Source organism: Triticum urartu, chromosome 5A, assembly GCF_056163025.1.
Source record: "Triticum urartu cultivar PI428250 chromosome 5A, HENAU_Tu73, whole genome shotgun sequence".
Taxonomy (NCBI): domain Eukaryota; kingdom Viridiplantae; phylum Streptophyta; class Magnoliopsida; order Poales; family Poaceae; genus Triticum; species Triticum urartu.
This window is the reverse complement of record NC_141877.1, coordinates 677,692,146-677,719,882: the sequence shown is the minus strand read 5'-3', so window position 1 is coordinate 677,719,882 and position 27,737 is coordinate 677,692,146. Positions and strand designations below refer to the sequence as shown.

General features: G+C 46.0%; 2 protein-coding genes across 2 annotated transcripts in view; both read right to left on the bottom strand.

Moving 5' to 3' along the window:
- Positions 1-5,478: 5,478 nt before the first annotated feature.
- LOC125506519 (uncharacterized) overlaps positions 5,479-27,737 on the bottom strand; it is a 59,736-nt gene continuing 37,477 nt past the window's right edge. The window contains exons 7-8 of the mRNA XM_087525156.1: positions 7,115-7,169; positions 5,479-5,768 (exon numbers count right to left, since the gene is read on the bottom strand). Of these exons, the coding sequence (XP_087381282.1) occupies positions 5,479-5,768; positions 7,115-7,169 (345 nt within the window). The remainder of the gene's footprint in view (positions 5,769-7,114; positions 7,170-27,737) is intronic.
- Positions 6,380-6,814, bottom strand: LOC147974050 (uncharacterized). Its single transcript, XM_087522426.1, has one exon. It carries the CDS (start codon positions 6,812-6,814, stop codon positions 6,380-6,382), a length of 435 nt encoding a protein of 144 aa, XP_087378552.1.

Genomic DNA, 27,737 nt, shown 5'->3' with positions numbered 1-27,737 from the left:
CAATTGGTATCAACTCCATAGGCGTGAGCTGCGTTAGCCGAGCGCTGTCCTCCACCACCGCCGCATCCTCCGCCACCGCCGCCTCCTGCGGGGTTGCGGACATTGTTGTTGAAGTTACGATCAAAGCGCTTCTTGCAACGCCATGCGCCGTGCCCTTCAAGTTTGCAGATCTGACACTTCTCGCGCTCGCGGTCACCGCGGTCACCACCTCCTTGCCGCTGTCCACCTCCAAAACCGCCACCAGGATGGTCAGGGTAGTGGGCGCCCGCGTTGTTGTTCATGTAGCCGCGGGAGCCGCCTCCACTGTTGTTTCCGCCCCTCGGGTTGTTCATGTAGCCGCGGGAGCCGCCTCCAGATTTGCGGAGTGGAAGGCGGTGTTTTGGGCGGCGATGCGAGCTTCGGCCGAGAGCAGCAGGGAGAAGAGCTTGCTGAGGCCGATAGGCTGCTCGGTGGCGGTGCGGGTGGAGATGGCCGAGACGAAGCCGTTGTAGTCGGGTTCGTGGAGGAGACCTTGCAGGATGTGATCGACGACATCGTCTTCATCCAGCGGCTTGCCGGCGGCTGCCAGCTCGTCGGAGATGCTCACCATCATGGTGAAGTAAGCAACAGCGGTCATGTCTCCTTTGCGGGTGTGCTCAATGGCAGAGCACAGAGTTGGATGACCCTCGCCCTCGACTGCGAGGAAAAACTCTGCAACAAGGCGTTCCAGATCGAAGCGGCGGTGGTGTGGGAGCTGACCTGCAATAAGACCTCACGAGAGAGCGATGAGATAAAAAACGGAAGGATCTGCTGGTCTTGGGTAACCCACACAGCATGCTCAGGGGTCGGCGAGGACGTGATCTCCTTCTTGCCGGCGCTGTCCTTCTCGGTGTGGACCACGGCGGCGGGTTCCTTGATCGAGCCATCCAGATAGCCCATCAGCCCCGCCCCCTTGATGTGTGGCAAGACCCGTGCCTTCCACACCAGGAAGTTCTCTCGGGTCAGTTTTTCGGTGATGGTGTGACCGAGAGAGGCGATGGAGGGCGTGGCCATGGCGACGGATGAGGAGGAGCTCGACATCTAGATGCGAAGGAAGAGGTAGGCTCTGTATAGCATGTGAAAATAGGTTAAGCGTATGCCTAGCAGGGACGCATTGCATGTTAATATATGGGCCGAAGCCAAGTAGTTACGGCGAGATACACATGGCGTGGATTGATCTCCAAGGACTCAATCACAACAACCTAACAACCTGATCTATCTATCCTGCGGTTTATACAACACCGAAGGTTTACATGTTTAACACCAAAAGGTTATTGAATGCAGTTTCTTCAATACATTTTTTAAAATATATGCATGTGTTTTCTCCTATTTAATCTGCAGAGTGTCATATTAGATATTTGCATATCTATGTGTTCCTGTGTTCTTCTTTTTTTGCTTTTGTTTTTGCATTTCTTCTAACCACATGCCGACTTCGATTAATTGCAATATGCTTGATGAGCGATTTGGGTACTGTGGTTAACGCTCTAAAAGTGCTATATTGCCCTTCGTACTAGCGTCTTGGTATCAAACTCAACTCTATAGTACAATGCAGACCGGTCAGCTCTGCCTGCAAAGAAAACCTAGACACATCAGCGATGCCGTTGATGCTGAACATGGGATGCCTTCCAATCGATGATGTTGCATGACATGGCCTGGTCGGCGTCACTATCACTGGGACAACTGGATTCATCTAAGACTGGTAGCCCAGCTGAAGTAGGTGTTTTTTCAGGTTCACAATACTTAAGTTGTGTGCTGCTCTAATAGTTTCCTGGGCAATTACTTGGTTGCTGTATATTTCCCCCTTATCATTATTCTGTGTGTGATGAGCTGATATTTCCAACCATCCTTGTTTAGTTCTCTAACTTATATATATCTACATTTTTGTAAAGGAAATATATGAAATGCACATAAACCTGTTTTAAAGCTCCCCCGTCTATTCAAGCAGGTATGTGCCACACCGGAAAATAGAAGTTGAGAGGTTTAGAGATGACATGATGTCTACCATTGCAGATATCCTTCTTCTGGTTCTTGTCTTCCTACCATAGTTCATGTTCTAGGTTCGCCACCACTCAAATCTGAAACCGAAAATGGTGCTTCTAAAGATCAGGACCAACACACTATTTTCCGGAGAAGTTCGAGTGACATGCCACTGTTTGCCATGGTGTTGAGGTAAAACTGCACGCCTTCTAAATTTATTCATGGCCTTGATATCTCAAATCAGAATGAAAGGACTTTCTCATAAACAAATGCAATTAAGCTTACATCCTCTTCTTGCGTTGAACAAAATGTATTACCATGTTAGCTGCTGAGCAAGCTACAGTTCTCTTTGTTTGACTAGCTACTATGATATTACCAAAGGTCACAAGTAAGTCGATTCTGATGTACCCAAAAAGTGGGAAAGAGATTAGATGAGTGTGGATTTTTCATACCCACATGTACCTTCTATTTAGACCATTCAGTTTGCATCGAGAATCATGCTATCATTGTATATAAATTTCTCTTTTTAGTTTCTTCCAAACGAGAGAACATTTCACCTTGAAACTTTGCAGGTCAACTATACACAAGTGCCACTCTTTGTATAAAATGTTTCCAATTTTTTTGATGAAACTTAAATTTGTCAAATTTCAAATTTTGAATGAGTTGTACCTTGAAACTTTGCAGGTCAACTATACACAACCGGCAGTGTTGCCGAGGCCGCTGAGGTTCGCGCGGGGCTGATGAAGCCCACATCTCATCTTGCCTAGGGGGTGCGGAAGTTCATGTGGTGGGTGTCGATGATGATGCCAGAGGGCATGAACTGCGGCGTGCCACTCTCAGGAGCAGGCCGTTGTTTTTTCTTAGCATAAACAACAGAGAAGCCCTCTACACTGAACAAAAAATGTAGTGAGTTAAACTTATATCTGCTGTGTATATACTTCATCATTTATTTCATTGACATTAGCTGCAAATGTTTGACATGAATTAAGATATCTACATATGTATTCCAATGATGTTTTTAAATCATTTTCAGGATGTAGTTTTCTTCGATGACGAAGATACAAAACACACTAAATCCATACAGCTGATTTTTGGTGGTTATGAAATGTGCAACACATGTACCATGAAGGGGGCACTTAGTTTGATTTGCTCGACTATACTGTAACCCCCCCCCCCCCCCCCCCCAACCCATGCAAATCCATAATATACGATGTAATTTGATTTTTTAAATTCATAATTTGTCTATAGATATATCTTGAAAAAATTAGTCGATGGTTACAAATCATAATCATATGGAAGCTTGCTTGAATACAAATTTAACTATGTCTATTTTATGTAATATGCCGAAGACGTCGATGGCACTGTGAGGCTGAGCCAGGACCTCGTCGGAGACAAGGAGGACACTTCAAGCGGTAGTGACGAGTGGCGTCATAGTCGGGGGCAAGGAAGAAGGTTCGTAGGGGTGCGGCGGTTCACCGGAAAAAATTGGTCGCTAGGCTGGTTCGGAGGTATGGTCGGGGGTGGCGGCCGCGGCTAGCGGATCGACGGGTGGTGGTTGCCTATTAAGGAGGAATAAGCCGGAGGTAGAAGACAAACAACAACCATTCGGTGAAGAGCCAACGTTGCCCGAGAAGTGGTGTCATAGTCGAAAGCGGAAAGAGGGTTGACAGGTGTGGGTGGGGGTGAGATGGGTCGCCGAAAAAATCTGGTCGCCGGGGTGTCCCAGAGGGATGGTAGAGGGTGGCGACAGGGGAGGGCAGGGAAGCAAGGCGGTCGGGGGTGACGGCGACGGGTGGATCAGCTGGTGGCAGTTGGCGGTTCAGTAGGAGGAAGAGGCCGGAGGTAGAGGATAAACAACAACCTTCCGATGAAAGATCCAACAACCCAGAAAAATCAACTTCGCATCAACATTTCTTCCTAAAGCCTCCAAAGTGCACGTACACTAAACGGAGGGAACGAGCGGCCGGCTCTGCCACACACATGCATGCGTAGGATTTGTCTGCTAGTGCATGTGATTGATCATTAAATGCAGTCAGACTTATTATATCCGATGGACAGCAAAGCATATTCACGTGTATTTATTCTGGTTCTTCAATTTTTAGAAAGTCATATCTTTCAAACCACGTGCCGGAATTCAGACCCGTCTTCACCATTGGGTTCGTCGTGACAAGATCTTTCAAACTAGATCTCATATGGGTATGTTTCACCTGCAAGCCAACTGGGAAGCAACCATTTCGTAGGGAGGTGCCTGGCAAGTTATGCTTTCAGTAGGGTCTAGGGTGTATGGGAGGGATACATTTGACGCAGCCTATTTGCTAACCTAAGGGGCAGGGGAATGGGATGGACCTTTAATTGATGACATATTTCATTTTCATTCATCCATGGACACTTTCCTTTGAAGCTGCAATAAAAGGTAGAAAGTCCCACAGCAATGCGCGGGATATCATCTAATTAATTATACTAGTACGCAATAGTTGTTTGCTTCGAGTTTTGAAATTTTTTGTTAACGGGAAGACAACTCTATTCTATTTTCTTATGTGGCCAACTAATAAGCGACTATCCGTTAGCACATTGACTCAAAAGTTCATTAAGTCAAAATCACATCTCTAAAGACTATGGATCAACATATAATTATCTTTGAACCAAACTCACCACATAACACAGTTAAATGTTATTTCGCACTTGCAGAACATCATGAGGCTGAGTGGTACTAGATGAGTGTGATACATAAAATTTTCAAGCACCTGAAAATTAGGAAATAAAAAAATAGAACGTGAGCGCGAAAGTACATAGGCGAACATGGTTCCACCATAATGAATATTATATTCCAAAAATACTAGAAAAAAAAATAAAAAACTCTGAATTTCGGGGATATCAAACTTGGTTGACCATTATACTCAAGTGTGCATTTTCACAAAGAAATGACAGCCGTCGTACTCTTAGTGAAGAAAATATAATTGGAACAATACAAATACAGCCGGGATCATACTATTCATACAACATTGTCTTTTAATATAGGTTCGATCTTTGTCATTTTTTCCCAGGATACCACGGAAGTCGTTTCTTGGTGAAACTTCATGTGCAAGTATAACATTTTTTTTTCGAATTTACTATTCATAGGAGTGTATGTGTTGACTTTTTGTTTATTTTTTAATTTACTATTCATAAGGGGTGTGCGTTGAACCATATTCACCAAATTCCTGTCCAACAAAAGTGTTCCTAAAAGAAATAAGTAAGAAGTAGTGCATATTTCTGATAGTTTGAAACACCATTACTGCTTATACAACATCTTAGACACAGGATGACTTGGCGACCCTAGCTCCAGCTAAGTAGCTAGCTACCATGTACTTGACAAAAGATAATGTTAAACGAGAGAGTCCTCGGACATCACAGTAAATATCATGAAGTAGAAATACATAATATGTTGTAGAGTATGGTAAGCAGTTCACCGAGTTGCACAAAAAAAACATTCACCAGCTTTGATCAGAAGGGGCATGGGGGTAGGCTGGGTAGGGAAGGAAAGAGTTGATGGCAATTCAGTTCCATGAATTCGACCAGATCCTCCGTGGTCGCCTCGTCTTCTTCAGCCATCTTCTTCATCTGCTCCTTCAGAGACATCAACCTAGCGTTAGCCAGTGCCACGTGTACAGTCGCCACGTTTTGCATCTCAGCAAAATGAGTGTCAAGTAGTGCACGCAATTCTGCATCCTGAAGCTTCACCTCTACGCTTAGCTCTTCTAAGTGAGAAGTTAATTCTGCATACACCGTAGAGTTATTTACCCAAAACCACCACATTATGGGCTAGGGTAACAAATTAATACCACATTTGACGCAGGGCACAAAAAACCACCAACAATGGGACTAATCTGTAATGCGGAGCACTGACGCTGCGTTTTAGCCCAGAAAACAGTGAATCCGACAGGTGGGTCCCGCCTGTCGGGATGATTTGGCAAAAAAATTCCACGTGAGCAGGTTGACGTGGCGTGCCTATGTGGACAATTTAATGACTTGGACGAGGGTCCCACCTGTCAATGACTCATGTGTTTATTTTCTTACTTTTATCTTTTCTTTTCCTGTCAATTCGGTCCCTGTAAATTTTCAACAAAAGCAATCAGGTCCTACAAACAAATTAAAAAAGTCATTGCGTCCCTCCCGTGCTCAAGGTCGACAGGAGTTGAACCTGCAGCCGTGCTCGTCGGACAGCAACCGCCGTGAGGAGTGCAACGGCCGCCGCAGAGCTCTGTTCCCTTGCCCGGGTCGTCATCCAGTGCGCGCAGCCGCGGAGCTCCCTTCCAGTGTTGCCGCAGTGCTTCCTCCCGCCGCCCGTCGGCGTCTACTGCGCGCAGCCGCGGAGCTCCCTCCGGCACTGACGCAGAGCTCCCTCCTATCGTCCATCGGCTTCTACTGCGCGTAGCCATGCTACATCTGCCTCCATTAGCCCGAGAAGGAGGACCCGCGCAGGAGACGGCTCGGGGGCTCTGCGTCGAGGTCGAGCACGGCGCGCGCCGCGGACGGGGTGGATGGGCATGAGGTCGACGCCGACGACGAAGGCGCCAGCGGGGGCACGAGCGACGGCCACCTGCATCCAGCCCCCCGGCGCCACGCAGAGGTCGAGCACGGCGCGCGCCGGCGGGAGGAACCAAAAGCGGTGGTCGAGCTGTTGCAGCTTGAAGGCCGCGCCGCTCCGGTAGCCCTGCTCCTTGGCAAGGTGGTAGTACTCGTCCTGCAGCTGCTTCCCCTTCGCCTTGCCCATGGAGCTCTCGACTTGCATCGACAGAGATGGCTCGTCGCGCACAAGCTGCTCGACACAATGCTCCATAGAAATAGAGATGGGATGAAGATGACCATGTAGTCAATGACAGGCGGGGCCCGCAGCTCATCTGCCACCTCAGCTAGTCAAAGTTTTTTTGTGTGCTTGGTATTTGCCACGTCAGCGCGATAGGCGGGACCCACCTGTCGGATTCGCTGTTTTCTGGGCTAAAACGCAGTGTCAGTGCTCCGCGTTACAGATTAGCCCCATTGTTGGTGGTTTTTTGTGCCTTGCCTCAAATGTGGTACCGATCTGTTACCCTAGCCCATAATGTGATGGTTTTGGGTAAATAACTCTACACCGTATAGTCTTCTATCGATGCCCCGATCTCAGCAAACTTAGATTCATAATACGCATGTACTTCCTGCATAGGCAAATTAATTGAGCAAAAGAATCTGTGAGATATCAACATCCAGCAATTGGTATCTCCATGATATTAATATATTCTCTTTGTTGAAAACATCCAGCAAAAGAAACCTGTTCAATACGTTACAACTGAACATAGAAATTGAATTCTAAGTGTCTCATCAGCAACCAATCAAAGATGAGGCAGTTTACAGGACATTTGTAGGTTGAGTAGTTTTCGAATGGGGATGCAAACATAACAAAAGAAGTCAATGATAATTTACATCACTACGTATTAACGCATAATGGGCTTAATATTAAGAAAAACAAAAAAAAAGTTTATGTCAATGCCCTGCAATTCTGCTTATGCCATTGCTTTTGTCTAATTAACAAAATGCCATTACTCCATTGAAACTATATGCATCTTTGCCACGGACATCTCAATCTCATCTTGGCCATTATATCCCCCCCCCCCCCCCCCCCGCTTTGTAGGTAGGACTGTATTCGGTTAGCCGGCCCGTGCAACCGCCCACTCCCCTTTCTTTTCTGCCTCGCCACATGTTTCGACATTGGAACCATCCCTCTTCTTGATCCTTACTTCCATCCCCGCTCCGCCACTACTACTACCGCTCCTTCCCCCTGCTGCCCCTTCCCCTAGAGCGCATGCATGGATGTGCCCCCATGAAGCCCACGGTCGTCGTGTGTGCCACCGCGAGCGCCCTAGTGGAGGCTGAAAGAGGTCAACACGGGGAGCTACAACCAGCGCAAAAAGAAGCTACAACGGGCGTTGCACCCCGCGATGCGTCATCACTGCCGATGCTCAAACTGAAGCCACATCCGGCATCCGGCAGATCACTAGCCGTGCATGTTACAATGGAGGCCGTCACATTTTTTGTGCTTCAACCAGCCGTTGAAAAAGCTGCAATGTGATGCTGGAACCAATGGTGTTTTTTGCTGCGGCGGCAGTAATTTTTTGCTGTAAGCGATGATGTGTTTCACTAGGACCAACAGTGGTTTTTGTTGTGACGTCGGAGATTTTTGCTGGAATCGTGGTTTCTTTTTGCTAGAACAAGCAAATGGGGGTGATGGGATGCTGGGGTGGCATGCATGGCGAGCTTCAACGGGCGATGCCCAGCGTCATCAATGCTGGAATCGTCGACGGGGACGGTGCGGGGATATTGAGTAGCACACGCAATTGCTGCAACGACAAGCGGCAAGCACTACATCAGTGCAACAATGTGTGCTGTGATGGCTCCCATGGCAAGCTTTAAATGGCAACAACAGCGACAGTGGGAAGCAACTGACGGTAGCATGCCGTAGCACCACGATGCTGGCGCCGTCGAGAAGAAAGGGGACAAATGCGGTCGACCCAACTGCGATGAAGGAGATGATCAGGGAATTTCAACAGTGTGCGCGAGGGGGCAAATCAAACGGCCGTCAGGCGACCGGCTAGAACCAAAGTACACGGTCGGACAATACAATGTAGCAAAGAGGTCCTCTTACAAAGCAAATTGGGATAACCAGACAGCACAGACGCACGCAACTACATTTCCGAGAACTAACACCTGTAGGCCTAGATACATGCCATGATACATCTTAGACAACCTAAGCTCCACGACAATGCCCTTGGAAGGGGAAATGGTGCAAAGCTTCACCACCACTAGTGGTTGGGGCGCCACCCTATAGCGCCGCTTGAGAGGAAGTTGTGCGCATGTTTTCATTTAAAAAAATACGTAGAGTTCTCGCTTCCGTCTAAAAAAACATCCCAGAAAAAATCCTCACCTTCATCTAAGAAAAGAAGTAAAAAAGAAAAAATTACCACCGCAGCCTACCAACGAGTGTCACTTTGCATAACCCCCCATTTAAAAAATACCAGTGGTCCTCATATCCATCTAAAGAAAATACATTTTAAAAATAATCTACACCTTTATCTAAAAAATTCCAAAATATTCTCACAGCGGCCAACCAGCTTGCGCCACGTGGCATAGCTGGTTGGCCACCCTTCACGCATAGCTTAATGGGTTTAATGAGGTACCCAAGACACCGACCTTCAGATCCATATTTGGGTGCCCGATGTCAACAATAGAGTGCGATCCCGACCCCCCCCCCCCCCCCCCCCCCCCCCCGCTACTACACCTCTTGCCGCCCACACGGCCTTGAGGCATAGCCACCGCTGCCATCATGATGCCTGCCGGAGACAGAAACATGCGGACCGCCAATCAGGGCCGCCGCCCCGACATCCAAGACTCGAGGTTCTACAAACCATCCACATCCCTCCACACCAACCACGGTAGGAAGAGCAAAAATCACCTTCTTCCAATCCTTGCTCGTCATCAGCCACCAACTCGACATACAAGCCTCCACGGTAGGAAGCATCGACGTCTGAGTTGTCACATCCCTAGCTAGTGGTAAAATTTAGGGTTTTAACCCTTTAAAGATGGCTTATTATGCTTTTCAATTTCCCTTAATTCCAATTTAAAGGAAAATGAACATGAAGTATGAATGCTTAACTACTCTAGTACATTACCACTAGCTAGGGATGCAACACTGCGGCTCCAATCAGTCCTGGTGGATTGGAGGCTCTACCTAGTTGCTGCCGCCAGCCGCCGTAGAGCAACCCTCGGCCAGAGCCCACTGGCCATGGCTCGAGGGAGCTCACACGACGCCATGCCCGTGGCTATGGGCACCGATCTGTAGGACTGCATAGTGCCGCTAGGACACCTCGCATCGCACAAGGGAGCCCGCACGCCTTAACTCCGGAGTAGCATGCTCGAGCACGCGGGAGCACAACGTCACACCACCACCACATCGTCTGCTCGCAGCTCAATATCACCTGTTGCACCCCAATCCCACCACTGCACACATATATAAGCGCACAGACATCGGGACGCCGCAGTCCACCTCCAAGGACATGGCCAGATATGGAGCGAATCATAGGCCACCGTGACTCCACCAGTACTATACAGAAGCACGACACTCACCATGCACCCGTCCTGCCCAGGCGCCTCTAGAGAGCAGCCCCAGGCCGCTCCTAGCACCGGTGTCCAGATTTGGCAGAACCAGATCGAGCCGCCATGGCCGCCCACCACACACCATCTAGGCAAGGTCGATGAAGCCTCCATGTAGGAGGGCATCACCAGCTACGCCCGCCACCGCCCAAGCACCGGCACCCCATGACGCGCACCACGGCGTGGATCATCGCCACCATGCGCCTCTCCCCGAAGACCACAATAGAGAATAGGAGAGCCCCGCTGACACCTTCCTTGGCGCTGTTAGGAATGATCTTGACATGCAGGATGGAGGCTGGTCGTCCGGCCGCGTGAGTGGGCTGCCGGGACTTGCGTTGTGCCTTTGGTCAGTTGGCGCAACGTTGGTGTGCTGGCCGAGAGCAGCGGCTGGGCCATGCATGTGGGAGTTGCATGGATCAGTTAGTTGGCGTCCTCATGGAGGGATTCAAGGAGTTAGTTGCAGGTGGTTAGTGCCAACGTAGTGGCCGGGTCATCTGGTAGTGGCCGGTGTGGTACATGCGTACGTGAGTTAGTGGTGTGTGCGGCCACTGGCCCGTGGGTGCGGGGCTATATAAGCTGATGCAGAGCATTCTATGGACATCACCATATCAAGAGTCCGTTCGGCGAGTGATACGTGCGACATCTACATCAAATACACAAAGGTGAATCATCTCCTTTACACGTGCTCACTTGACCCCTTCGATGATAGTATACTACTTGACACTTCTCCCGTGTGCATGCATAGGTATTGTCGGAGCTTCACGAATGACGAGAAGGAGTGCAAGCACCAAGAAACAACTACACCATCCGCGATGGAAGCCTGGAAGCGACGGCGGAAGAAGATGGAGCTGCTGACGCTACAGCGGCCGGACATCCGGGCCAAGGGCCGGACATCCGGCGCCTGTGCAGCCGCCCAGGAGCTGCACCAACAGAAGGCCAAGAGCTTCAGCGGCCGGACATCCGGCGCCAGCCCGGACATTCGGCGCCTCAGCAACGCCCGGACATCCGGCGACCAACCCCGGAAATCCGGCAATGCCTATCCAGAGAAGAACAGATTCGGCCACCGCCAGGCCGGACATCCGGCCAGTGCCCCGGACATCTGGCGTCTCGCGAACAGCCGGACATCCGTCCCCCAGCCCGGACATCCGGCGCCTTCCTGCGCGCATGGACAGGGCCCGAAGCCCATGTATCCCCTTTCCCACTTACTCCTTCGTGGCTTAGACCATATATACTACTCCCCTTCTCCTAGTTAGGGTTAGCAAAGTAGTAGCTCATTTAGAGATAGAGCTTTGCTCATCCATTACGGATCTACTCCACGAGAGAGAGCGCGGCCCCTCTTCGGAGAAGATCCACCTTGGATTCAAGACCCCTCACGGGAAGATCCCCTCATGGATTCAAGACCTCCTCATGGAGATGAACCTTACCTTGTATCTTTCCCTTTGTTGTTCATGTACCTTGTGGATCTTGTGTGTTTGTTTGTCTAGTGGATGTGTGATTGGACATGTTCTTGAGTGTTTCCCCTTGTGATTTCTCTCCGTTCTTCCCCGTGTTCTTCGTGTTCTTAGTTGGGATCTGCTCCTTTCGTGAAAGATCGGCCGTATAGGGTCCCACCCTACATCATCTTGGTATCATGAGCCACGTTGATCACGATTTCGGAGCCTCCCCGTTGTGTTTTCTATCCTAATTTTGTTGATTTTGTCTTAAATTCAAAAATCCCCACCAAAAAATAGCCCCCAATTTTTTTTTGTGATTTGTTGGTTTAATGATGTTTTGTTGATTTTGATCCATGGATTTGCTTGGTTTCGAGTGGATCTAGCATCTCCCCACTTTTCCCCACTTTCCATCCATGAAATCTCTCCAATTTTGCCCTTGGAATCATCAATTTCCGCCCCAATTCAAAAATTTCCGCCCCAAACGAGATCTGGAATCGTCGCGCCGGACATCCGGGCCTCAAGATGGACATCCGGGCCCCAAGCCGGACATCCGACTCCTAGATAATAAAATCCGCATGGTTCTAGACATCAGCCCCCGGATATCCGGCCCCTGTACATTTCAGCTTTCCCGCTTCATCGTTTTGTCCATAACTAATTCATCTGGAGTCCAATTTTCGTGTTCTTTATCTCGTTGAAAATCTCTTGACATCCCCCTTCCCACAAAAAAACTACCATCACCATTTGACTCCATCAAAATTTTGGAACTTTGGCATCTTTGCCTAGGGCTTCCACCGTACAACCTCCGCATAACCACCACCGACTTCCGCAACCTAACCAATTTTGTTCACCATAGCATTAGTGGTTGTTTGAGTTGTGATTTGAGTCTCCTAAGGTGTTTAGACTACGTAGGGACGATTGCTTCTTGATCAGCCACCACCACCACCATAACTTCCGCATAGGCTTGACCACCATACACTTCCACCACCACACCTTAACCCAATTTTGTTTGTGTTGTGAGTTGTGTCTCCTAAGGTGTTTCGGCTACTTAGGGACCGTGCTTCCAACTCCGACACTGTGTATAGTCCACCACCTTACCCTCCATTTCCGCATTGCGTACTCCACAACCCCTCATTGCCATTCCGCAATTCCATTGAGCTTCCACAAAATCACCTCCACATCCCGCTACCACCATTTGACATTTGACATTTGAGATTTTGAGTTCGTGGTTTTTCCGTTTCCTAAGGTGTTTCGGCTACCTAGGGACGAGTCTCCATCATCTTGGTATCTCCATCAAGATCACCGCCACTCATCATCACCATGGACGGTAACCTCCATATCATCTTGGAATCGTGGTATCCCTGCATTGTATATTCCCTTGCCATTGCATTGATAACCCCAAGCCCATTTTGCGTCACTTGCCTATCGAGATTAGCCATTTGAGTATTGCCGGCAATGTTACTTGTGCACATTAGTGATCTACACCATCCATTGCATACATACCATATCATATTGGTATCACACTACTAGGGAAAACCTTATACACAGAACATTAGCAGTAGCACGGGCTAAAAATGCACGTTGGTGCTAATTAGCAGCAGCGCGGTGTTTTAAACCACGCTACAGATACAGTTATAGCAGTAGCGCGCCCGAGTACAAAAGCGCTACTACTAAAATTCCCACGGCTTAGCCGATAGGCTACACATAGTAATAGCGATCTACGTAGAACCACGCTACCACTACTTGTTTTGTAGCAGCGCGTTTACGAACAAAGGCGCTACTGCTAACGAAAATAAAATTAAATGGAAAGCAAATAAAAAAGAGAAGGAATAGTAGTAGCGCTTGTTAAGAAACGCGCTGTAGCTACCGTAGCAGCAGCGCACTTCCTGGAACGCGCTACTGCTACTTTTAACTTAACCACGCGGTTCGTTCTTCCCCCACAGCCACTTCCCCCAAATCCCTACTCCTCCGCTGTCGCCGCCTTGCATCGCCGTCGGCCGCCGCGCGCGACCCGTCGCTCTCCGCACACCCTCGACGCCGCCCCCGCCCCCGACCGCGACCTCGACGCCACCCCCGACCCCGACCTCGACGCCCCCCTACATCGCCGCCCTCCGCCGTGCGCCCGCCGCCCCGACCCCGACCCCGTTCCCGACCTCGATGCCGCGTGCCCCTCTCCCTAACTCCGCCGACGCCAGAGGTGAGCACGCCCTCCTCCTCCTCCTCCCCTACCTCTGTCTAGCTAGGGTTCTTAGGGTTAAATTTCAGATTTCATCTAATTAGTTAGGGTTCATCAAATTAGATGCTAATTATGGCAGTAGTTGCTAAATAGAATTAGTTTTAGAGTTCATCAAATTAGTTAGGGTTAAATTTTAGAGTTCATCAAATTAGTTAGGGTTAAATTTTAGAGTTCATCAAATTAGTTAGGGTTCATTAAATTTTAGAGTTCATCAAATTAGTTAGGGTTAAATTTTAGAGTTCATCAAATTAGTTAGGGTTCATTAAATTTTAGAGTTCATCAATTAGGGTTAAATTTTAGAGTTCATCTAACTAGTTTTTTTTTACTATTTTTAGTCAGTGTTTAATAGAATTAGTAAGAAAATTAATATAACTAGTTGAACTAGTTTATTTTTAGTAAAAACTAGTTTATTTTTATTCATAGTAAGTGGTTAATTGAACTAGTTGAGTTAATACAACTATTTTATTTTTAGTATAAAAATTAATAGAACTAGTTTACTTTTTTAGTTAAAGCAATTATTCCAGCATCGACGTCGACGATGCCTATCCCGCATCCTCGTCGTCGAGTCGGCGGAGGACACCTGCGTCACCAGATGGGTCATGTCCGGGACTGGGCTCCGCCGGGGTGGTACTCGGAGGCGCTACCTACCAGGGGGCGCAGGTTGGTGAGGAGTTAGTGTTGGGTTTCGTAGTAATTTCAAAAAATTTCCTACGCACACGCAAGATCATGGTGATGCATAGCAACGAGAGGGGAAGAGTGTGATCTACGTACCCTTGTAGATCGACAACCGAAGCGTTAATTTGGTTGATGTAGTCGTACGTCTTCACGGCCCGACCGATCAAGCACCGAAACTATGGCACCTCTGAGTTCTAGCACACGTTCAGCTCGATGACGGTCCCCGGACTCCGATCCAGCAAAGTGTCGAGGAAGAGTTCCGTCAGCACGACGGCGTGGTGACGATCTTGATGTACTACCGTCGCAGGGCTTCGCCTAAGCACTGACAATATTATCGAGGTGGAATATGGTGGAAGGGGGCACCGCACACGGCTAAGGAACGATCGTGAAGATCAACTTGTGTGTCTAGGGGTGCCCCCTGCCCCCGTATATAAAGGAGCAAGGGGAGGAGGCCGGCCGGCCCTATAGGCGCGCCAAGGAGGAGTCCTCCTCCTAGTAGGAGTAGGACTCCTACTAGGAGGGGGAAAGAAGTGGGGAGGGAGAGGGAAAGGGGGGCGCCGCCCAACATCTCCTAGTCCAATTCGGACCAGGGGGAGGAGGCGCGCGGCCCACCTCTGGCAGCCCCTCTCTCTCCACTAAGGCCCATATGGCCCATTACTTCTCTCGGGGGGGGGGGTTCCGGTAACCCTCCGGCTCTCCGGTTTTCTCCGAAATCACCCGGAACACTTCCGGTGTCCGAATATAGCCGTCCAATATATCAATCTTTATGTCTCGACCATTTCGAGACTCCTCATCATGTCCGTGATCACATCCGGGACTCCGAACTAACTTTGGTACATCAAAAACTCATAATCTCATAATACAACTGTCATCGAAACCTTAAGCGTGCGGACCCTACGGGTTCGAGAACAATGTAGACATGACCGAGACACGTCTCCGGTCAATAACCAATAGCGGAACCTGGATGCTCATATTGGCTCCTACATATTCTACGAAGATCTTTATCGGTCAGACCGCACAACAACATACGTTGTTCCCTTTGTCATCGGTATGTTACTTGCCCGAGATTCGATCGTCGGTATCCTATACCTAGTTCTATCTCGTTATCGGCAAGTCTCTTTACTCGTTCTGTAATACATCATCCCGCAACTAACTCATTAGTTGCAATGCTTGCAAGGCTTAAGTGATGTGCATTACCGAGAGGGCCCAGAGATACCTCTCCGACAATCGGAGTGACAAATCCTAATCTCGAAATACGCCAACCCAACATATACCTTTGGAGACACCTGTAGAGCTCCTTTATAATCACCCAGTTACGTTGTGACATTTGGTAGCACACAAAGTGTTCCTCTGGCAAACGGGAGTTGCATAATCTCATAGTCATAGGAACATGTATAAGTCATGAAGAAAGCAATAGCAACATACTAAACGATCGGGTGCTAAGCTAATGGAATGGGTCATGTCAATCAGATCATTCAACTAATGATGTGATCCCGTTAATCAAATAACAACTCTTTGTCCATGGTTAGGAAACATAACCATCTTTGATTAACGAGCTAGTCAAGTAGAGGCATACTAGTGACACTCTGTTTGTCTATGTATTCACACATGTATTATGTTTCCGGTTAATACAATTCTAGCATGAATAATAAACTTTTATCATGATATAAGGAAATAAATAATAACTTTATTATTGCCTCTAGGGCATATTTCCTTCAGTCTCCCACTTGCACGAGAGTCAATAATCTAGATTACACAGTAATGATTCTAACACCCATGGAGCCTTGGTGCTGATCATGTTTTGCTCATGGAAGAGGCTTAGTCAACGGGTCTGCAACATTCAGATCCGTATGTATCTTGCAAATCTCTATGTCTCCCACCTGGATTAGATCCCGGATGGAATTGAAGCGTCTCTTGATGTGCTTGGTTCTCTTGTGAAATCTGGATTCCTTCGCCAAGGCAATTGCACCAGTATTGTCACAAAAGATTTTCATTGGACCCGATGCACTAGGTATGACACCTAGATCGGATATGAACTCCTTCATCCAGACTCCTTCATTCGCTGCTTCCGAAGCAGCTATGTATTCCGCTTCACACGTAGATCCCGCCACGACGCTCTGTTTAGAACTGCACCAACTGACAGCTCCACTGTTTAATGTAAACACGTATCCGGTTTGCGATTTAGAATTGTCCGGATCAGTGTCAAAGCTTGCATCAACGTAACCGTTTACGATGAGCTCTTTGTCACCTCCATATATGAGAAACATATCCTTAGTCCTTTTTAGGTACTTCAGGATGTTCTTGACCGCTGTCCAGTGATCCACTCCTGGATTACTTTGGTACCTCCCTGCTAGACTTATAGCAAGGCACACATCAGGTCTGGTACACAGCATTGCATACATGATAGAGCCTATGGCTGAAGCATAGGGAACATCTTTCATCTTCTCTCTATCTTCTGTAGTGGTCGGGCATTGAGTCTTACTCAACTTCACACCTTGTAACACAGGCAAGAACCCTTTCTTTGCTTGATCCATTTTGAACATCTTCAAAACTTTGTCAAGGTATGTGCTCTGTGAAAGTCCAATTTAAGTGTCTTGATCTATCTCTATAGATCTTGATGCCCAATATATAAGCAGCTTCACCGAGGTCTTTCATTGAAATTTTTTTATTCAAGTATCCCTTTATGCTATCCAGAAATTCTATATCATTTCCAATTAACAATATGTCATCCACATATAATATCAGAAATGCTACAGAGCTCCCACTCACTTTCTTGTAAATACAGGCTTCTCCAAAAGTCTGTATAAAACCAAATGCTTTTGATCACACTATCAAAACGTTTATTCCAACTCCGAGAGGCTTGCACCAGTCCATAAATGGATCGCTGGAGCTTGCACACTTTGTTAGCTCCCTTTGGATCGACAAAACCTTCCGGTTGCATCATATACAACTCTTCTTCCAGAAATCCATTCAGGAATGCAGTTTTGACATCCATCTGCCAAATTTCATAATCATAAAATGCGGCAATTGCTAACATGATTCGGACGGACTTAAGCATCGCTACGGGTGAGAAGGTCTCATCGTAGTCAACCCCTTGAACTTGCCGAAACCCTTTTGCGACAAGTCGAGCTTTGTAGACAGTAATATTTCCGTCGGCGTCAGTCTTCTTCTTGAAGATCCATTTATTCTCAATTGCTTGCCGATCATCGGGCAAGTCAACCAAAGTCCATACTTTGTTCTCATACATGGATCCCATCTCAGATTTCATAGCTTCAAGCCATTTTGCGGAATCTGGGCTCACCATCGCTTCTTCATAGTTCATAGGTTCATCATGATCTAGTAGCATGACTTCCAGAACAGGATTACCGTACCACTCTGGCGTGGATCTCACTCTGGTTGATCTACGAGGTTCAGTAGTATCTTGTTCTGAAGTTTCATGATCATCATCATTAGCTTCCTTACTAACTGGTGTAGGTGTCACAGAAACAGGTTTCTGTGATGTACTACTTTCCAATAAGGGAGCAGGTACAGTTACCTCGTCAAGTTCTACTTTCCTCCCACTCACTTCTTTCGAGAGAAACTCCTTCTCCAGAAAGTTTCCGAACTTAGCGACAAAAGTCTTGCCTTCGGATCTGTGATAGAAGGTGTATCCAATAGTCTCCTTTGGATATCCTATGAAGACACATTTCTCCGATTTGGGTTCGAGCTTATCAGGTTGAAGCTTTTTCACATAAGCATGGCAGCCCCAAACTTTCAGAAACGACAACTTTGGTTTCTTGCCAAACCATAGTTCATAAGGCGTCGTCTCAACGGATTTTGATGGTCCCCTATTTAACGTGAATGCGGCCGTCTCTAGAGCGTATCCCCAAAACGATAGCGGTAAATCAGTAAGAGACATCATAGATCGCACCATATCTAGTGAAGTGCGATTACGACGTTCGGACACACCATTACGCTGTGGTGTTCCGGGTGGCGTGAGTTGCGAAACTATTCCATAATTTTTCAAATGTATACCAAACTCGTAACTCAAATATTCTCCTCCACGATCAGATCGTAGAAACTTTATTTTCTTGTTATGATGATTTTCAACTTCACTCTGAAATTCTTTGAACTTTTCAAACGTTTCAGACTTATGTTTCATTAAGTAGATATACCCATATCTGCTTAAGTCATCTGTGAAGGTGAGAAAATAACGATATCCGCCACGAGCCTCAATATTCATCGGACCACATACATCTGTATGTATGATTTCCAACAAATCTGTTGCTCTCTCCATAGTACCGGAGAACGGCGTTTTAGTCATCTTGCCCATGAGGCACGGTTCGCAAGTACCAAGTGATTCATAATCAAGTGGTTCCAAAAGTCCATCAGTATGGAGTTTCTTCATGCGTTTTACACCGATATGACCTAAACGGCAGTGCCACAAATAAGTTGCACTATCATTATCAACTCTGCATCTTTTGGCTTCAACATTATGAATATGTGTGTCACTACTATCGAGATTCAATAAGAATAGACCATTCTTCAAGGGTGCATGACCATAAAAGATATTACAAATATAAATAGAACAACCATTATTCTCTGATTTAAATGAATAACCATCTCGCATCAAACAAGATCTAGATATAATGTTCATGCTTAACACTGGCACCAAATAACAATTATTTAGGTCTAATATTAATCCCGAAGGTAGATGTAGAGGTAGCGCGCCGACTGCGATCACATCGACTTTGGAACCGTTTCCCACGCGCATCGTCACCTCGTCCTTAGCCAATCTTCGCTTAATCCGTAGTCCCTGTTTCGCGTTGTAAATATTAGCAATAGAACCAGTATCAAATACCCAGGTGCTACTGTGAGCATTAGTAAGGTACACATCAATAACATGTATATCACATATACCTTTGTTCACCTTGTCATCCTTCTTATCCGCCAAATACTTGGGGCAGTTCCGCTTCCAGTGACCAGTCTGCTTGCAGTAAAAGCACTCAGTTTCAGGCTTAGGTCCAGACTTGAGTTTCTTCTCTTGAGCAGCAACTTGCTTGCTGTTCTTCTTGAAGTTCCCCTTCTTCTTCCCTTTGCCCTTTTTCTTGAAACTAGTGGTCTTGTTGACCATCAACACTTGTTGCTCCTTTTTGATTTCTACCTCCGCAGCTTTCAGCATTGCGAAGAGCTCGGGAATAGTCTTATTCATCCCTTGCATATTATAGTTCATCACGAAGCTCATGTAGCTTGGTGGCAGTGATTGGAGAATTCTGTCAATGACGCAATCATCTGGAAGATTAACTCCCATTTGAATCAAGTGATTATTATACCCAGACATTTTGAGTATATACTCACTGACAGAACTGTTCTCCTCCATCTTGCAGCTATAGAACTTATTGGAGACTTCATATCTCTCAATCTGGGCATTTCCTTGAAATATTAACTTCAACTCCTGGAACATCTCATATGCTCCATGACGTTCAAAACGTCGTTGAAGTCCCGGTTCTAAGCCGTAAACATGGCACACTGAACTATCGAGTAGTCATCAGCTTTGCTCTGCCAGACGTTCACAACATCTGGTGTTGCTCCAGCAGCAGGCCTGGCACCCAGCGGTGCTTCCAGGACGTAATTCTTCTGTGCAGCAATGAGGATAATCCTCAAGTTACGGACCCAGTCCGTGTAATTGCTACCATCATCTTTCAACTTTGCTTTCTCAAGGAACGCATTAAAATTCAACGGAACAACAGCACGGGCCATTTATCTACAATCATACATAAACAAGCAAGATACTATCAGGTACTAAGTTCATGATAAATTTAGGTTCAATTAATCATATTACTTAAAGAACTCCCACTTAGATAGACATCCCTCTAATCCTCTAAGTGATTACGTGATCCAAACCAACTAAACCATGTCCGATCATCACGTGAGATGGAGTAGTTTCATTGGTGAACATCACTATGTTGATCATATCTACTATATGATTCACGCTCGACCTTTCGGTCTCTGTGTTCCGAGGCCATATCTGTATATGCTTGGCTCGTCAAGTATAACCTGAGTATTCCGCGTGTGCAACTGTTGCACCCGTTGTATTTGAACATAGAGCCTATCACACCCGATCATCACGTGGTGTCTCAGCACGAAGAACTTTTGCAACGGTGCATACTCAGGGAGAACACTTCTTGATAATTAGTGAGAGATCATCTTATAATGCTACCGTCAATCAAAGCGAGATAAGATGCATAAAAGATAAACATCACATGCAATCAATATAAGTGATATGATATGGCCATCATCATCTTGTGCTTGTGATCTCCATCTCCGAAGCACCGTCATGATCACCATCGTCACCGGCGTGACACCTTGATCTCCATTGTAGCATCGTTGTCGTCTCGCCAATCTCATGCTTCCACGACTATCGCTACCGCTTAGTGATAAAGTAAAGCATTACAGCGCGATTGCATTGCATACAATAAAGCGACAACCATATGGCTCCTGCCAGTTGCCGATAACTCGGTTACAAAACATGATCATCTCATACAATAAATTTAGCATCATGTATTGACCATATCACATCACAACATGCCCTGCAAAAACAAGTTAGACGTCCTCTACTTTGTTGTTGCAAGTTTTACGTGGCTGCTACGGGCTTAAGCAAGAACCAATCTTACCTACGCATCAAAACCACAACGATAGTTTGTCATGTTGGTGCTATTTTAACCTTCACAAGGACCGGGCGTAGCCACACTCGGTTCAACTAAAGTTGGAGAAACTGTCACCCGCAAGCCACCTATGTGCAAAGCACGTCGGGAGAACCGGTCTCGCGTAAGCGTACGTGTAATGTCGGTCCGGGCCGCTTCATCCAACAATACCGCCGAACCAAAGTATGACATGCTGGTAAGCAGTATGACTTATATCGCCCACAACTCACTTGTGTTCTACTCGTGCATATAACATCAACATATAAAACCTAGGCTCGGATGCCACTGTTGGGTTTCGTAGTAATTTCAAAAAATTTCCTATGCACACGCAAGATCATGGTGATGCATAGCAACAAGAGGGGAAGAGTGTGATCTACGTACCCTTGTAGATCGACAACGGAAGCGTTAATTTGGTTGATGTAGTCGTACGTCTTCACGGCCCGACCGATCAAGCACCGAAACTACGTCACCGTGTTAGCGAGGAGGACGTGCACGTCCGTTGCTACTTGTTTGCGTTGGAGCACAGGTTCTCCAATACCTGGCAGGTTCTCCAGGGATCTCACTGGAGCTATGATCCTGTGATGGTTCCTTCTCTGTGGGTGTCCACCGCCCGCGCCGATACCCGTCGTGCGCTAGGGTTTTAGTTGTATTAGTGATGTTATATGTATGATACTATTCGGGATGTATTAGTGATAATATTCGATGATGTACGAACGCATGAGATGATTTACTTTTGCTTATTGAATGCATGCTAATTTGAATACTTACTTATTTTACGATTTGGTTTTTCTTATTGAATGCTCATGTCAATATGAGTCCTATAAGATATTTTGAAGTGTATATCTTGTGTTGCTCAAATAGGATATGTGCTTGCCCAAGTGGCCGGTCATGTTTGCAGGTTACACCTCCGAGTGGCCTATGTTTTGCTGGAGTGTTGATTCATTTCCGTTCCGGCAAATTTCAGGCGCTCGATATGTCCTATTTTAGCAAAGGTCATGCCGGATTTTTCCGTGAATTTTGGCATGACTTGTGCCAGAATATGTAGGAAATATCGAGTGTCCCGGATTTGTGTGTTGAGTATCCTGGTTGTTGTCATCGATCGATTTTCAATTAATGTTTCAACTATGAACATAGGAAATGTCTGACGACGAAAAGGATTTCGGTATTTGCAAGGACTGCGAAGACGAGCGCGGCCTGTGCGACGGAATCTTCCTAGATGATGATAGGCGCTTCAGCATCAAGCTGGACGAGAACTTTGAAGTGGATATAGTAAGTCACAACGGCAAGTCTTTTTTCGTAATTAAGCATGACATCTCCTTCATTTGCTTCAACTTATAATTTAATTTTTTACTATTCTACTAGCGTATCCCCTACCATGCAAGAGTTTTTGTCTTGGATAAGATAGGTTTCAGTCGTACTATGGAGGTAAAGAAAGTTTACTTGAAGACCGAGCATGGTTATATTTTCCACGCAAAATTATACAACGAAGACGACTACACCTATTTTGGATGCAAAACTTGGCGAGCACTATGCAAGGCTTATGCATTTGAGCCTGATATGGTTATCACCTTTGATATTCGTCCGGAAGATGATATTGAAGGTAATACCGACATCTGGGTCAATGTGAAGACGCCTCCAGTTATACCATTATGTGAGTTTCTTAACCATATTTATGTCTTTGATATTGTTTATTCAAAAATAGTTGACAACTAATTTCTATTGTCAGCTTATTTCCGTTCAAGAAAACATGATCAACGCTTGGTAGACAGGACCTACTACTGTCCCGTGGCTGAACTAAACTTCGAGGAGCTAAGTCATTATGTTTCATGGCTTCAGGATCTTGATACTGTTAAGAAATTTTTTCTTCCTGCACTTAGAAATGTTAGTACTGAAAATGTGCGACCAATAGTGTTTGTACTGAACTACGGTCACATCTATTTAGGAAAGATGGTAAGATTTTTACTATTTGTCCTCAGTTCATCTTTTGCATACATTATTTTTAAGCTAAACTTCATTGCTAAGTATGTTACTATATGATGTTCTTCAATAGGAACTCCCGATGAATGTTGTGCCTAATTGGATTGAGACTAAAGGTACCATGAATATTGTTAGCTTACGGCCAAGATATCCTACAATGCACTTTAGTGCATTCAGGATTTCTAATAGCGAGGAATGCTTAATAGTGAAAGACTGGAGCAAAATTGTGAATGATCGCAGAGCAGTACTAGGGGGCAGCAATCAAAAGCGTGGCCCACGATTAGGAGACAGGTTCATCTGCATGCTCCAACTTGATGAAGGAGGAGTGTTGTACATGTTTTATGTTATTTTACCTGAGACAGAGCAGCAGGAGTGATTAGCTAGCTAAAAATGAGTTTGAAGATGATGATGTGCTACACTATGACTATGATGATTAAATAGCTAGTGTTCGTGGTAATGACTATGATGATTATTATTATCTAGTGTTGGTGGTGATTAGATAGCTATCGCAGCTAGTGTTGGTGGTGATTAGCTAGCTAGAATGAGTTTGAAGATGATAATGTGCTACACTATGACTATGGTGATTAAATAAATACTGTTGGTGGTAATGACTATGATGATGATTAAATAGCTTGTGCTGGCGGATTAGATTCAAGTGGAGGCAACATGTGGTGCACATCGAAAGTACTACTATTCCAAACTAGATCAAGTTTGGATTAGTAGTATTCTTTTGACATGCACCACATATTGCCTCCACTTGAACCTAATCCACCTTCATTTGACACACTGTTATGGACATAATGATATAAACCTCATAATTGGTATTGTACCAAAATTTGTATAATGTCGTATAAATACACTAAAAATGAAAAAAAGAGTACTAGTAGCGATGGATAAGAAACACGTTACAACTAGCTAGATTAGCAGTAGCGCGAGACAGAACAAGCGCTGCCGCTATGTGTCTTAGCAGTAGCGCTTGTCGCACGCGCTACTACTAAGTAATAGCTGTAGCGCCTTATTGGTAGTGCGGCTGCCCGCGCTACTAGTGGGATTTAAACCCGCGCTACTACTAGGGTTTTCCCTAGTAGTGTCATATCATCCCTTGTGTCACAAGATTGTTCCCGCATACACCCAATTGCTATCTTGTTTTGTGCATTTTGCATTGTGGCCATATACAAAAAAGAATAAGCTTTTAAGCAAATAAAAAGAGTGAACAAAGAGCTTGTAAGCAAGTGCCATAGCATCATACCACGTTGCATAAGATTGTCATATCCAATCATCTTGGATCATACCACCAGAACATCATATACATAGCATACTTGGGATAGAAGTCGTTGCATTTTTGTCTCCTATAGGTTGTGCACAAGTGTCGTATCCGCCTATTGAGAAATCGTGCTAGCGTCTCTCTAGATTTATGCAACAAGAGCATTTTACGTGGATTCCACATTTTCAGCTAATTCCTTGGTTGCACGACCCATTTATCTTTCCGTGTGTGTGTTTCCGTGCGCCATTCATTGCTATTGGTCTACTTGTTTCACTTGCAAATTTGTGAATCTCTTTCAACATTATTGACTCTTGCTAACATTTTGCATTAAATTTTTGTGCCACTGTCCTCACCGAGCTACTCCATAGGCTTTACTGTGTAGGTGTGAGTGAACAAATCCGATACCAATTCCACTATTCTTTCATCTCACATTGAGTGAAACGGGATACATCCTCAACTTCGGGAAAAGGTAACTTGGTATTGTTTATCTCATTTCCTACTCACCTCTACTCGAGTCTTGTGATGGATAGGCAAGGCATTTCCCCTTCGGTCCACAACAACAACGACGAGTTCGATGCCAGCCAAGATGCAAGCTCAAATGGAAGAGATCAAGGCCCTCATCAAGTCCTACAAGCGATCTTCCTCATCTTCGAGAAGACGCTCAAGTACACATGCTTCTGAGCTACCATCTCCGGCAAGGTCACATCGGCATCGACACCATCACCACCACGAACGTGAAGGTCAAGAGCTCAACACCAACAACCGCTCAACGACTTCACCATCTCCCCTAGCATCTTCGCGGAGCGACTTCAAGGCATCTTCGCCCATGGACATACGACATCTTCGCCCACAAGCACTTCAAGAGAAGCTGCCCAAGCTCAAGTCCGCGACTTCCAGAAGCTACTATAACTTTGACATCGACCTTGCGATTCCTTTCTATGGGACTCAAGAACCCGAGGAGTATCTCGAGTGGGAGCGCCTAATGGACGACTACCTCAAGCTACATCAAGTTCCTCCCAAAGATCAAGTGAAGTGCGCCACAACGAACTTCCACGACTATGCGTCCACATGGTGGCTTCACGCACCTTTGGAGACCTAAGACATGAGTTGGCCCAAGACGAAGAGAGCTTTGCAGCAAGAGTTTGTGCCTCCAACCTACATGGAACAACTTCAACGCCAATTGGAGAACACCATCCAAGGATCCAAGTCCATCGACGAGTACTTCAAGGAGATGAAGATTGCCTTGCGACGAGCCGGCGTGGACGACCCCATTTCGATGAAGTTCCACTTCATGATGGGATCGCACAACGACATCTCAAAGATGATATTCCTCGAGAACTACAAGTCCCTAGACGACAACTACATTGGTGCTCTCAAGGCGGAACAAGAACTCATGAAGGCCAAAGCTTCTCCACCCGAAGCTCACTTCGCGACGACCAAGCTCCATGAAAACAAGCATGAGGCTAGTACCACCATGATGTCCAAGCCCGACGAGCTCCAAGACGATGCTCCCAAGTTTGACTTCACCGCCATCCCTCTTTGTGGCATTGATGATGCCGAGTCCTCCATGACTCTTTTTCAAGATGGTGCGGCGACGAATACGACTACAGATACCTTCAAGGACCAAGCTTTGGAGGCGAGCGACTTGGTGACGAGCAAGGATGATGCTTCCATCTTAGGAGGCGAGAGTTATGATGTGCCATCTTCGGCCTTCATCCACGGCGACGACGACAAGATGGTTGAGCATGGGATTTTCACTTCTATCACGACGACGTATGATGACTTGAGTGACTTGTGCCACCATATTGAGAGTGAGAGCGACTTCACCACTAGCCACATATATGATGTGTTTCCCCAATTCCCATGTGAGGAGAGCCACAACCCCCACCACTTCAGTGAGATGAGTGTGACTCCACCATATGTGACGTGGAGTGCACCTATTTTGAGGGAGTGAGTAAGGCACCACATAGAGAGAGTGAGGCCACTATGATTTCTAACGACTTAACCTCTACCTCTATTGTGTCTTCTCATTTGGTGCTAGGTCCCATATATGACGACACACCGATTCGCGACGACTTCGTCCTATCTTTGGACAAGATGATGGCCATGGTGGAATATGATGCACCCCCACATGGTTCCATCAAGATGAAGATGACCACCATTTGGTCTCTACCACCTCACCTACACCACTTGAGTGGAATGAACAAGGTAACATAGGTGAAGGTGATGCTCTAGTACCACTAGTGGACATTCTTGAAAATGATTGCCTGCATGATGTTGATCCACCTAGTACCATGATTCATGCTAATGCGACTTCATCATGTGATGATTTCTTGCCCATTTACGATGAGTATGATGATTCTGATGTGGAGTCTATTAGTTGTGATGCTATGTTACATAGGATTTCTTGTGACAATTCTCTAGGTCACATCATGTTTGACAATCCGCTTGACTTGTCATATGCTATGCATGAGATCAACCACATGTCATATTTGCAATCTCTTCATAGTGACTATGCATATGCCATTAACATTAACCCAATTTGCACATATGGCATAGATGACAAGCCCATGGTTATTGGCATTTGTTTTTCTTTTGATGATATTGATATGCTCCCTTTGCATCATTTATATCATATGCCATGCCATGACCACCTAGCTTCGGATATGCATTATTTTGGTGTTGCCCATTTCTCCATATGATGCTTACAATATTGCTCATGAGGAAACCCCCATAGTTTCCTCATACATTTTAGGAGATTTTGATCCATCCCATCCATTGCATGATCCCAATACTTGTGTGCACAATATGCTCCCCATGAATAAACATGCTATTGATGTGCCATATACTTGCATTCTCAATTTGTGTCCCCATCATGTTATACAAAATAACTATTCTTTCATGATGGATGACATGTTCTTATACCATGCATCAAATTTCTTTGAGCGATGCTTATCTTGTGCTAACTCTCATGTGCACATACACATCATGATGGATGATGTGTACATTTACCACACACACAATTTCTTTCGTTTGTGTTTCTTTTGTGTAGGTGCCCATGAATACTTGTCAACCTCGCAATCCCACAAGTTGACAAAACGAGCTCTAGAGAGCAATGATGACTTGGGATCCCATGGATTGTCTTTCCCACCGCTTTCTTCGCGCAAAGACTTCACGCATTCATTCTACATGGCCCACACATGGTTATGGGTTATTGTCCATTACATATTATATGCCCATCTTGCCATGTTCACTTTGCATGATATGCTCATTATTATGCCTTTGCCATGCATTTGTGACCCATGCTTTGCATT

Bases quoted from the DNA above. Each gene is read 5' to 3' on its own strand.
- LOC147974050 (XM_087522426.1), bottom strand. From the start codon at position 6,814: ATGGAGCATTGTGTCGAGCAGCTTGTGCGCGACGAGCCATCTCTGTCG.